This window comes from Protopterus annectens, chromosome 12.part0 (genome assembly GCF_019279795.1).
Source record: "Protopterus annectens isolate FY-2018-M chromosome 12.part0, PAN1.0, whole genome shotgun sequence".
Taxonomy (NCBI): Eukaryota; Metazoa; Chordata; order Ceratodontiformes; family Protopteridae; genus Protopterus; species Protopterus annectens.
The window spans coordinates 841,776,197-841,790,063 of record NC_056746.1 but is presented as its reverse complement, the minus strand read 5'-3'; the positions used below and the strand labels follow the sequence as shown (position 1 = coordinate 841,790,063).

At 41.6% G+C, this 13,867-nt stretch overlaps 1 protein-coding gene across 1 annotated transcript in view; it reads right to left on the bottom strand.

The window, feature by feature from the left end:
* Positions 1 to 7,650: 7,650 nt before the first annotated feature.
* Positions 7,651 to 13,867, bottom strand: part of PRPF6 (pre-mRNA processing factor 6) — a gene marked incomplete in the record, with an annotated part of 1,570,595 nt that continues 1,564,378 nt past the window's right edge. The window contains 1 exon segment of the mRNA XM_044089883.1: positions 7,651 to 7,902. Within this exon segment, the coding sequence (XP_043945818.1) occupies positions 7,750 to 7,902 (153 nt within the window).

Genomic DNA, 13,867 nt, shown 5'->3' with positions numbered 1-13,867 from the left:
GAATCCCAAAGCAAAGGTAAGGGAGGTTGTCAAAATCAGAAAGCATTAGGAGCTGCTAACATGCCCTGTAAAACTGCAGTGGCAAACCCAGCCCTAGATTTGGAATAAAGAGGGAGATGGTAATGTTTAGAAAAAGTGTGCACTGAACTCCAAGTAGCTGCCTCCAAAATATCCTTAGTAGCTACTCCCCTTAAAAAAAGCAGTAGAAGTGGCAGTCACCCTAGTGGAATGAGGTCTGATTCCAGCCGGAACCTCCTTACCATGATGAGAATAACAAAAAGCAATACAATGGCCAATCCACTTAGAAATAGTTTGTTTTGAAACAGGTTTTCCTTGTGAACCCAAGGCAAAAGAAATGAATAACTGTTGAGACTGCCTGAACCCTTTAGTTCTGCTCAAATAATAACGTAACTGCCTGTGAATATCCAAAGAGTGCAAAATGTTTTCCCCTTTATTTTGGGGATCAGCATAAAATGTAGGCAAATGAATAGATTGGTTTAAGGCCACATTAGAAACAACTTTAGGCATAAAAGTAGGGTTAGTACGCAGGGATACCCTATCCTTATGAAATATCAGGAATGGTTCAACTGCCATTAGAGCCTGTAATTCAGATACCCTTCTAGCAGACGTAATGGCCAACAAAAAAGCAGTCTTCCAAGACAAAAACTTCAACTCAGATGTAGCTGCAGGTTCAAAAGGAGGTAAAGTGAGCTTTTCCAACACAAAATTGAGATCCCAGGAAGGAGTAGGAGCTCTACGTGGGGGTCTTACGTTCTTTGCCCCTCTAAGAAATTGCTTAAACAAAGGGTGAGAGAATAATGGTGGGTCACAGTCATAGTGAGCAGAAATGGTTGCAGCATGAACTTTTACAGAGGAGAAAGACAAACCCTTGTCTAATAATTCTGTAAGATACTGAAGTGAAACACTCAAATTAGGCACTGAAACATCAAAACTCTTTGTTGTACTCCAAAGAAAAAATCTCCTCCATTTATCAGCATAAACTTTCCTTGTACTAGGCAGTCTGGCCTCCAAAATGACATTCAAAACTTGTTGAGGAAGCTGCGACCCCCCCAGGGTCTAGAACAGAATACGCCAGGCTGTCAGATGCAGGGACTGCATCCTGACATTGAGGAAATGATTGCTTGCCTGGGACAAAAGATGTGGAATTGATGGCAAAGGCCAAGGAGGCTCCAGTACTAAACTCCTCAGCAGAGGGTACCAGTGCTGACGTGGCCAATCTGGAGCTATTAGAATCATGCAAGGCTTGTCCTGTCTGACCTTCAAGAGCACCTTGGGAAGGAGAGGCAGAGGAGGAAAGGCATAGACTTGAAGGTTGTTCCAACTGAATGAAAGAGCATCCACTTTCCAAGCTTTTGGGTGAAACATCTTTGTGCAAAACTTTGGCAGTTGGAAATTTAGTGGAGAAGCGAACAGATCTATGTCTGGAGTCCCCCAAGCCACTGTCAACTGTTGAAATACATGAGGATCCAATTTCCACTCGTGGGAATCCACCATCTGTCTGCTCAAAACATCTGCTAAGGAGTTCTGTGCTCCTGGCAGCAACCTTGCCTGAAGAGTGAGGTGCAAACTCAGAGCAGTCTCCCACAAAATCATAGCTTGTCTGCAAAGAGGGTACGAATGGGTTCCCCCTTGCTTGTTGATGTACCACATGACTGTTGTGTTGTCTGTTTGAATCAACACCTGTCCTGGTTGAAGTAGATCCTTGAAAGCCATCAGTGCAAATTGGACTGCTAACATCTCCTTCATGTTGATATGCAAATGCTGTAGTCTGGGAGGCCACGTGTCTTGAATCCATTTCCCATTGAAGTGTGCTCCCCAAGCCATGTCTGAGGCATCTGTCGTTAAGATCTGACTCGCCTCTGGTCGGGTCACAGAGAGTCCCTTGTTTAGGTGACATTCCTGAGCCCACCACAAAAATTCCCTTTGGATGCAAGGTATTATCTGAATGACAGTGTCCAAATCGTGGCAGTGTTGAGTCCATACACTTTTGAGATACCATTGTAGCTTCCTCATATGTAGTTTGGCATTGGGAAGTACCAGAATACAAGATGTCATGAACCCCAAGGCCTGAAGGACTGTCCTTGCAGTCAGCCTGGACAGTTGGGACAATTGCTGGAAGTAAAGGGGAAGATTTCTTTGTTTGTCCGGGGTCAGAAAAGCCATCTGAGAGGCTGTATTCAGTCTCACACCCAGAAAGCACATGTCCTGAGAGGGTACTAGACTGGACTTTCATTCACAGAATACCCTAGGCACCTTAACACTGCCATAACATACTGTAGATGGTGAAGTAACTTGACTTTGTCTTGAGCAAGAATCAGGCAATCGTCCAAATAAGGATAAATTTGTATTCCTCTTAGTCTTAAGAAGGCTATCACCGGAGCCAGGACCTTTGTGAACACCCTGGGCGCAGTAGATAAGCCAAAGGGCAATGCAGAGAACTGATAATGAAAAGTACCAGCCCGAAAACGCAGGAACCTCCTGCAGCTGGGCCTGATAGGAATGTGAAGATAAGCCTCTTTGAGATCCAGTTACCATCCAGTGATCTTTGCCTAGCAGAGGCAGAAGCTGCTGCAAAGTTAACATCTTGAATTTTGGAATGTCCAGATATGTGTTGAGAATAGACAAATCCAGAATTGGCCTCCAAGTGTTTCCTTTCTTTGGTACCAGGAACAGGCGAGAATAAAATCCTAGGCCTACTTCTGACGGAGGGACCCCCTGGATTGCCCCCATTTTTAAAAGTAAAGAAATCTGCTTGTGAGCCTCCAGCTTTTGCTGAGGAGGAACGTCTGGCATGCCTTTGAAAGGCGGCAAGGTGTGAAAATAAAACTTGTAGCCTCGATCTATAACTGCCAATTGTGCACCAACTTATGCAGACATCATCATGGCCGTTTGGGAAAAGAAATTTATTCACAAAAGCGGTTATGAAAAAAACTGGATACATTATTCCAGGTTTTTGGATGACATTTGCATTTTTTGGGTTGGCCCAGTGGAGACCATTAATGAGTTTATTACGTATATTAGGGGTACAACGACTTTTTTTAAAATTCACTTATGAGATATCTGAGGAATACGTTAACTATTTGGATGTTACGTTAACCAAAGATACATCAGGGTTTACTTCCACAGTTTATAGGAAGCCGACCTTTTCCAATAGTTACTTGCACTTCTCTAGTTCACACCCAGGGTTCCAAAAGAGAGGTATTGTAAAGGGACAGTTTGTTAGGGCCTCCCGTATGACCTCACAGGACCCGCTATTCAATACTGAGTGTGAGAAGTTGTCGAAGATGTTTTTGGAGAGGGGATACCCCAGTCACATGATAAATTCTGTAAAGGAAGAAGTATTGAAAGGGAGATCTACTAGATTTAAGCCCATTTTGGGGCAAGGCCTTTCTAACAATGGGCGGGGTAATAACAAAACAGACCTCTACAGTAATCAGTTATTGTACATCACTGATTATAGTGGTAATATTGGTAACATTAGTAGGATTATAGACAAGGAATTTAAGTTTTTCCAGGAATTAACAGACCTTAGGGGATTTAAGGATATTACTTTTAAAACTGTATATAGGAAAGGTCTTAATATTAAGAGAATTCTGGAGCAGGATACTAAACTATTTTATCAGGAAAGTTCACGTAAAGGGACTTACAAGTGTGGACGATGTTCACAATGTAAATATATTTCCAACCAAGAATTTGTGTATTTGGAAAGCAGAAGTAGGAAGATTGCTTCCAAAAAATTTTACAATTGTCTCTCCTGCGGGGTTGTCTATTTGGCGGTGTGCCAGGCATGTCAGGCATTCTATGTAGGGAAGACCAAAAGGCAACTCCGTAGAAGGGTGTACGAGCATTATTACGATATGCAAAAATGTGACACCAATAATGCACTTTATAAGCACCTTACTACATGCTCTGGAGGAACTTTCTCTTTTTTTGTATTAGATTCTGTTTCTAAAGAAGCCAGGGGTGGACCTTGGGAGGTATTATTATCCCATAGGGAAACATACTGGCAAATTTTGTTAGAGTCCAATAGATTTCCTGGGCTCAATGATTCTGTGTCCATTATTCCATATTTAAAACTCAAATCTGACAGAATTTGAAATGTATATTATTAAATATTCAACATAGATCTGGTATGCAACAATACTAGTGTTTTAACATTTATATATGCACAACATCATTGTTATAGCTGTTTTTATAAACTGTGCTTTTTATGGTTGGTTTTTTAAAAAAAGCTTTTTGTATAAATGAAAATGAGAAGGATTTTATGATATTTATTGCGTGCCTTTAAATGTGACTAAATTATTCAATTGGAGTCAAGTGTGTAATCCATTTAGTATTTAAACTCGTGTAATTCATTGTGTCTTTGTCTGATGAAGTCATATGTTTGGCGAAAACGTTTGGATATTGTGTGGCGTTAAATAAACTACAGGTTGTGGATTTGAGCATTGGAGCCTTATTGTGAGCTGTTTGTGTGATATTCATCACTAATTCTTCAGGTGGAGTTTGCCTTGGACTGTCGTTTTCATTTTTCTCGATCTATAATGTCTAACACCCATTTGTCCTGGGTGACTAAAAGCCAATTTTGCTTGAAAAGTGCCAACTTTCCTCCCAGAGGAGCTGCCAGACAGGAGGGATCTGGCAGCTGGAGATACAGGTCATTGGGCTTGTTTACGAAAAGGCTGACCCCTGCCCTCACCGGAAGATTGTGCAGGGGAACTCCACGTCCTAGGTCTGAAAGAACCCTGAGCATGAGCTCTGGCCCCTACCACGTCTAGATCTGCCCCTAGACTGTAAATCAGAAGAAGGATAAGCCCATCCCTTTGCAGGCCAATTTCTGCTAAACTTAGGGGGCTGCACCTGTAAAAATTCCTTAACTGCCTGCATGGACTTAGCTTTGTCTTCCATTTTCTTCAAAACCGACTCCACAGGAGAACCAAACAGAACTTCAGATTGAAGGGGAGCATCCAAAATTCGAGCTTTAACATGCTCTGACAAATTCTGATCCTTAAGCCAGGCGTGCCTACGAATAACTGAACCAGTGGCAGCCACCCTGGAAGAAGCCTGAAGAGCATCAAAGCCACACTGCAAAGAATGCCTACCTACCTGATCAGAGGCATGAACTAAATCCTGCAATTCCTTACACTCTATACCTTCTGCCAAAGCATCTACCTTAGATTTCAACTGACTTAAGAGAAAATTCTGGTACTTCAGCATATGAAACTGGCAATTTAAAGAAGGCTCTAGAATCTTTATCCAGAGGAACTGGATTCTTTACAACAGAAGCCCTGACACCCTTAGGTCCCTGGCTAATAGTTTCCGGGTCAGCTCTAGGACTCTTATACAAATATTTATGAGCCTCTGGCACTCTGTAATACCTGTCTGGCTTGACCGGGGCAGGAGGTAAAGAATCAGGATTAAGGGAGGCTTCAGAAAAAACATCCTGAACAACATCCAAAACAGGGGGAATAGCCAAAGGCCTATGCTGAGGTAAAAACAAAAATTCTCTAAGCCTCTTTCGAGAATCTGAAAAATCCTGACCTTCCCACTTAAAATGCTCCCTCATGGAATGCAGGGTTTCAGAAAAGGAAAAATCCTCTGGAGGGGAAGCAGAAGGACAGGAATCCTCTGCATCTGAATCTGAATAAGGAGGAAAATCCTGAATGTCCTCAGCCGAAGACTCAGAGTAATCTGAGGAATGCTCCAATCCTTCCACCTCTGGCTCCACCCTAGGCCTCTTATCCGGAGGGGGCATAGAACCTCCGATTAAAGTAATCAAATCTTCTGCCATTTTCAGCATATGCTTTTTAGGTACAGAACCTGCAGAACTAGGGCTGACGCCTGAGGTAGAAAGACCAGGCCTGGCTTTGGAAGATGCTTTAGTGACAGAAGTAGAAGGCCTAACAACCTTATGTAAAGAAGGGACTACAGAGACTTGAGAGGCCCCCTCAGCCTGACCTGACTCCTGATAGGCCACTTCCTGTAAGATTAAAGGCTCCCCCTGAGATTCAGCTGAAACCTCGGCTGGATCCACAGATTCCACCGTAGTTTCCAAAGAACCGGCGTCCGTAACGGACGACTCATCCTGCTTGGACTTTAACGATTTTTCTTTTCGCTTCTTAGCGGTAGCGGGCGTCGGAGGATCCGACTGCATATTGTAGTTACACCGCTTACCGAAAACAAGTCTAGCACAATCTAACCTGCGTTTAATGGTGCGCTTATTAAATCTAGTGCAAAAGCGACACCCGACTAAGTCGTGCTCAGGCCCCAAGCAAGGAATACAGAGAGAGTGGTAATCCCTATGAGGTATCTGTTTCCCACAAGAAATACAATTATTTACTTTTTCTGACATCCGGATTTAACTGAGGCAAGAAAAGACAAAATATTCCCCAACGGGGTACTTAGCCCAACTTGGTCTTCGGTCTGAAACTCAGAATACGAAAATTTCAGGACGCCGAACGGCACTTGCAAATGCTGCTTCTGCTTCGGACCATGCGGAAGAAAGACTGAGGATATGGCGTCGGTCATGCGCTTTAGTACCATGGCGTACTGATGTCAGATCTAAGCGACCATGACCGACGCCAGCCTAACACTTTGATATTCGGGCCGACCGAGGACAGCGGACTACCCACAGGTTATGACTGCAGCAATGTGAGACGAAGAACATCTAGTATACTGCAAAAACTTAAGACAGTAAAATCTTTACTTTACTTGTAAAGACCCACAAAGTAACTAAGCCCAATCCGGGCACTATCTATAACAACTACAGTTTACAAATACAGGGCTAAGAATCCCATAGAGAAAAACCCTGACTATAAGAAAGATTAATAAGTCTAAATAGGGCTAAAGGCCCACACAAAACAACTAGCCAACAGGGCATTATCTATCCAAAACTAAAGAAATTATTATCAAATTTTTAAACACTAATACACAACTATCCTCATAAACAAAAAGAAAGTTTTTTTATAAGAACTTGCTGTTTTTTTCTATCACAAATGGTCCAAGCTAGCTGGATCACCGAGATCTCTCTCTTGCCGCAGCAAACTAGATCTGAGGTAATTCCAGCAGTGCATTGTGGGATAAGGGGCTTGGTCTCGAGCTACTGGCAAACCTTGAGCTTTGCTATTGGCCGTGTCGGAGCCAAGAATCGGCTCTGAACCCAACAGTGAGAATAAACGGCGAGATTTAACAACTTCACATCATCTGTTTTACTCTGAGCAGATTGCAACTGCCTTGAAACCAAGAGGTCTACCACTAAAGATAAACATGTTCAATGTCTACACTCCAGAAAGACACAATTTAAAAAAAAAAAAAAAAAACGTAATAAAATGCGCATGCAAGTGTGTTTGTGTGTATATTTATGGTGGACAGGTAAGGGTATTTTCAAATACAATACTTTAATGTGTTGCAATTATTTTTATCAGAGAAAGAAAAAAACATTAAGATCCCATATCCACCTCAATTCAATATTTAAACTGATGCAGTACTCAGAAATGTTTTTATACACAATTTGCAACATGCAATTGAAAGTATAGAATGAAGCACTGAACAGTAATGCTCAAAATGCCTGCGCTTATAATAATTTCTTCAAATTTCATATGCAATAGATTATGAAAAAATGAATGCACACCATGTTTTTGGACAAATTTTTATATTAAAACACATCTTAGGTACATATCACAATGAAATAAATCTGCACATTAAAATAATTTACTGTTTTATAGGACCTATTTAGAATGAATTCTTAATTTCTGCTGCTGCAAGCTCCAAAATTCCTCCAACCTTCTGCTGCCAGTTCTTGACGTCCTTCGAGACCTTACACCACAACTCACCATGACGGGGCTCTGAATTCTCACATCGCTTTTTAACATCCTGCTGCTGCTCCTGAAGAAGGATGACGGAAGAAAAAAAAGCATAGGTTTTCAGTGAAGAAGTTAGGAACTAGAATGACTCAAAAGAATTGCTGACTACACAAATTTAATACTAGAGTGTATGTGACATGGTTGCGAAGGGACAAATGCTTGTCAACACTGCGAGCTTACCACTTCCCTCACCTTTAAACTGCCAAACACCACCACTCTTCCTCTAGTAAACATTTGCTAGATTAACATATACTTACAAGTGCAGAAAAAAAGTGCAACTGGGAAAATCTCAGTAAGCAGAAAGAAGCATATCTCTTCTTAAATAAAGGTTTACCTACGGATACTCCTTTTTCTGAGCTAGTAAAGCACATGATGTTTTTTTTTTTAAACTTTACTGTATGTTGAAAAACTGCTCAACTCAAGTGATTCGTCCAGGTATGGAAAATCTTGTACCTAATGACATGTATGTGGGCTATCACAATGGCCATGTATTTAGTTAACACCCTGGGGGGTGTGGCGAGTCCAAATGGTAGAACCCTGCATTGATAATGGCTGTTTCCTATGCAGAAATACAGACACTTCAACACCTGCATAACCCTCATGTGAAGGTAGGCACTGAGGAGGTCTATGCAGCACATCCAACTGTTCACCCTAAGATGGGGTAGAACTGAATGCACCATGACCATCCAGAAGTGGGTCTTTTGGACAGATCTGTTGAGGAGCTGCATGTGCATGACTGGGTGAAACATCCATCAATGTCCTGTGGTGGGGTAAGGAAAAAAAGGAATGTAATAGCTCCTGGATACTCTCTATCTTATACAATTGTCTTGCGTGATGACCTGTCACGCAGAAGGATAGAGGGAGAGATGTTCCCTGATAGCCACCAGAATGAAGTAATCAGGTAGACATTAAGGGATACTGTTGTTGCGATTAGAAAAGGAACCATGGTACTGCTGCAGGCACCTCGGTCAGAAGATGGATCAAACATTTGATGCTTTGACCTTCTAAACCAGAGAGAACAGGGCCCACCAAGTTCCAGGAATACATTCTCTGTGGTACTTCAAGCTTAAGTCAGATAGCAGAAAAGAGTCTTACCATTTTGTTCACCCTTCTGCATTCTTTCTTTCTTTCTTTCATTAAATGAAGAATCAAAAAGGGATGATCTGTGGAAAGGAGTATTAGTAAAGGACACTTTGAAGTTGTCCACAAAGAAGCACAGGCACAGCCATGTGTGTTGTCTCATGGGAATGCCTCACCTGGCTGTCCTAGATGCTCCATCTGGGGCAGTGTTCATCAGGCACATGGAAACATTAGTTATGGTCGACACAGTATTTAATGATGTGTCTAGTTAGTTACTAGTATCTTATGAAAAAGCATTCTTCACACTAGACAGAGCGTGTTGAGTCAAATCTCTCTGAAACTAATTCATGTGGGTGGAGTAGTTCAAGGTCCATAGCATAAATGTGCCAGAAGTATAAGCCCACTTCTACAATTGATCCATTGCCCTGGACATTTTATTGGGAGGGTGAATGGAAGTGGAGTCTTCTGAGAGTTCTCATTTTGTAGATGCCACCACAATGATGGAAGTCTATGGCTGGGGACTTGGGCTAAAAAAGTTTATCCTTTGATGGATGAAGAATTCTGCTCATTTTCCTGTGGACTACTTAGCAATTGTTTGGTCCCTGCTATGATCTCCTGTCTATGAGGTCAATTAGCTTGTCTGCTGGAAATACCACTCAGGATGGAAATGGTGTCAAGCCATTAACCTTAAAAAGAATGGTCTTGTCCAGATCCTGAGAGGGAGTTGATGGGCCAAGCTCCCCTCTGGCGCATTCACTCTAAGATGCTGCCATAACAGACATCTTCCTGAGGGGATTGTGGGGGACCCTCCTGATCCTCTGAATCAGAATTCTTGGTGGGATACTCCAAAGGGGAATCTAGGTCCTTCCTCTTGCATGCCCTCTTTTTTGTAATTTCAGGTGATGGGTCATCTTGACTCCTTAAAGGACATAGTCTGCTGCCTGGAAGGCGGAATGAGACTAATAACCCAGCTGTGACCCAATGGCACTTGAGGAGGCATGACAGAGACAGCCTTGGGGTAGAACCACACCTGGGAAGACCTATGTCAAGCTGCAAGCTGGAGTAGCAACCATCTTCTCCAGAAACCTGGGAGATGATCCATTAACTGTCAGATTTGATGAACTGTCTCAGTTCATGGGAACTGACCCTCCTTTTCAGGGAAAATGTTTCAGTCCTAAAGAGAGCTCTACAGTCTTGAGGCTGGACAGCACCACTGAGAGGAGAGGAACCCAAAAGCCTAACAGGAGCATCAGAGATGAAGATGGCTCCTAAGCTGGTGTCGAGGTCATTAGGTTGGCTTCTCGGTCCTAAGACTGTCTTGGCTTTAACAGTGGTGCTGAGAAAGTCAGACCCATAAACCAAAGCCAGAACAATTGGAGGAATCAGTGACAAGGACACAGGTCCCTAGGAAAGTGAAAGATCCAAAGTAACTGCAGCCGATGTGCAGAGCAATGAAGGAAACAGAATAGGTTCAAATCTGGTAGGTCTGACCACCTTTGGAGCCAAAGGGGATGGATTAATTCCCATCCCTATCTGTATCCTTAAGAACTTCTGCATTAAAGGGTCCAAATCTACTTCAGAAGTACTCCTGTAGGATTTGAAGGATGTGTTTGAAAGTGCTGATGAGGACCTACAAATTGGATGCTGTTCAGTCCCGTCTCTTTATTAAGGGAGTCATGAAGAGTTATGGGATCCAAGGGCATCATATCCTGAGGGGTGGGCAGTATAAGTCTGCCTATGCACCAAGGGTTCATCTTACCTAGGCTTCTTCGAAGTCGCAGATGAAGAGATCGAACAGAGGACTTCATTTTTTTATCAGAATCCTTAACCTTTGGAGGTTTTTCTGAGTACTTTTTGGGCTTGGAGGCCTCTGGACCTAATGGAAGTAGGCATTTGAGGACAAGTTTATTTATGTGGTCTGCCAAAGCCCTAGGGCTGAAACCTTTGCTAATTTCACAGTCTACCGATAAATAGGGGAACACCCAGACAGACTACACACTGATTGCAGAAATCCTGAAGAGGCATCCTGTACCCACACATCAAGCATTTTTGGAAGGTTGTTTACTTGTCCATAACTATGCAAAAATAGCAACACCACACTACAACAGCTAGTCAAACTAATAAAACTTCATAGAAGTTATAATTTCACACAGACATATGGTAACTTTCTCAATAAGGAAACTATCCTAACAAGGCACTCAAAGAGAAATTCTACTATTAAACAACTAAGGTACTACACCTACAAATTAGAAAGGAACTGCAAGGAAGGGGGCTCTCAAGGTTATATAACAGGTCTAAAGGAAACACTATATAGCCAAAAAGGCTCAAATCCTACCCAAATATAAACTACAGCATAAAAAGAATAAATGTTCAAGAAAAACTTTCATAAGAAAGAGGGGGGGCACTTAGTTGCACAGGTTAACATATCTGGTTGCAAATGAGATCTGAGGTAATTCAGGGGACAGACGCATAATAGAAGGGAAAATTCTTAAGAGGCTTCAGGCTGGAACTTAGATGTTGTAGGTTCAGATCTGACAAGCGGCTCTGAGGAACCATGCATTGCACTGGATGGATTGAATGAATAAGATCAGAAGATAATTGCTTACAAGGAGACAGCATAGCAAACTGGTGGGAAAACAGTGTCACGGCAGATACTGCTGAGAATTACTCTAATGTTAATAGAGACCAAGATAGACCAAATACATGTAAGAATCTTCAAAATCAGTGGCTTTGATGCATTACATAACCGACAACAGAAGAAGAGAGAAAATAGAAATTTTGATTAGACATTCAGGAACGTGCTTCAGAGAAAGCAACAAAAGAAATCCTGACAGAACATGAAGGCAAATAGGAAAATTTAACCAACAAATTAACAGAAATACAATTCAGGTCCAAACTCAAGAATCTGAGATTCATGGAGATACCAGAAAGGGTGGAAGGAAAGGACTGTACACAGGGTTTAAGACAGACTGTAGACACCAATGGACTAGAATCCTGCAGATGAGATAGAAATTGAGACAGCTCGCAGAATAAGTGTACACTGAGCCAAACAGCAAAAAGATTACAACTGATTATAGTGAAACTACAATCTTACCAGTTTAAAGAAGAAATTTTATTCAATTTGTGGAAGAAAAAGTGATTATAAATCAGACTGGTGAGACCAAGAGTGAAGAGCAATACCTTTATCCCATGCTTCAGGAAATGCGGGGAAACAGACCTTAAGTATACATTTTTATACTCTGTCCTTTTAAAAGTTTGTTTACCCTCCTGGTGCAACAACTTAAGCAGAGCTGCAAAAAGCATACAAGGATCTTGCGAAAAGAGAACATACTGGGAATATGGCTACCAGGACAGTAATAGTCAACCTACGCTGAAAGACAGGAAGAGATCCTTCAAGGTTCCAGAAGGTAGAATGCCCTTAAACTTTCTGGTATTTTACAAGAAAATGTACAAGACTAAAGAAATGTATGAGCATTAGTGGAGAACTAGTGAACTGAAGAAGGAAATTGTGGCAGAATGGTCATGGAAGACAATAACGAAAAAGCTAAGTAAAGTAAAACAAAAAAAAAAGTAACCAAGAAGTAGACATAAGTAACTGACTATTTTCTTTTTCTAACCTGCTTTTTAAATACTAGGCAGACTGAAAAGGGAAAATGGACTTTTAGAGTAAGAATCTGATATAGTGTGACTGGAAATATTTTAATTTGATGGAGGTATATAGTCCATAGCTAGGAAGAAATGTACTACATTTACTATGCAGCCATGCATCTTATGATATATGGTAGTAATAAAGGAATGGAAAAATGAAGCTCAAAGTGTGAAACGTGTGGGACTGGAAGACACCTAACTCAGTGGTAAATATTGAGAAAGCTTAAGTACTACAGAAGTAGAATTCAAATTGCAGACATTTTTTGTTACTTCTACACAGAGAGTTTTCCATACGATAGAAAACATTAGTGCACAAAGTAAGAGTTAAAGTTAAAATAATGTTTATAACAAAATGGATTCATCTAGATTCTTGCACTTGGATGAAGATCGAAGACTAAGCCCAGGCAGACTTCATAGTTGAGGACAACTTCCTAAAAGTGGAAGAAAGGCACTGATTCCTGCTATACAAAACTAAGTGGTCACAGCAACAATTTGAAGTACTGCAGCTGTAAACAGGGCGGGAGCAAATGAATTGGATAAAGTACACGTGTGTAAAATCTTACCATAACAGCAGATGTTCATCTCTTCACTGTTCAGTATTCATTACATTAAGGATCCCCTTCCAAGGGCGGATTGACATCCAGCCAGTATACAAAAGCATTTAGGTTGTTTAAAAGGTATGCGTATGTCACATATGCTCCTTGCATAGCATAGGGCATAAATGTGATGTACCAGAACTGACAGACCCAGTAGGAATGCCAGTTCAGGGAAAAGAAAAAGGTAATCAGACCATCCAGAAGACAACTGGACTGGGGGAGGAGGGGGAGAGTGAATACTGCAACAGTGAAGAGAAGGACATCTACCATTATGGCAAGATTGTACACAACTGTACTATGTCTTTCCATTTCAGTGCTGCAGTACGCATTACATTAGAGAGTGTGCCAAAGCTCAGGAAGAAGATAGGTAGGAGGAAGGACCAGCACAGCCCTCTAGGAAGCCATGAAGGATGGCCCTAGCAAAACAAGCTCTAGCTCTGGAGTTTCCATCCAACTTGTAATGCTTAGTAAAAGTATGCAGAGAAGTTCAGGTAGCTGTCTCAAGAACAGAGATAGTATCCAAATCCTTGAAAAATGCACTAGAAGAAGCCACAGCTCTAGTAGAATGAGCCTTAATAGGATAAGGAAGGCTCTTACCATCAAAGGAATAACAAAAGGATATAGCTTTTTTGGATCCAAGAAATAGTGGGCTTGGATACAGCC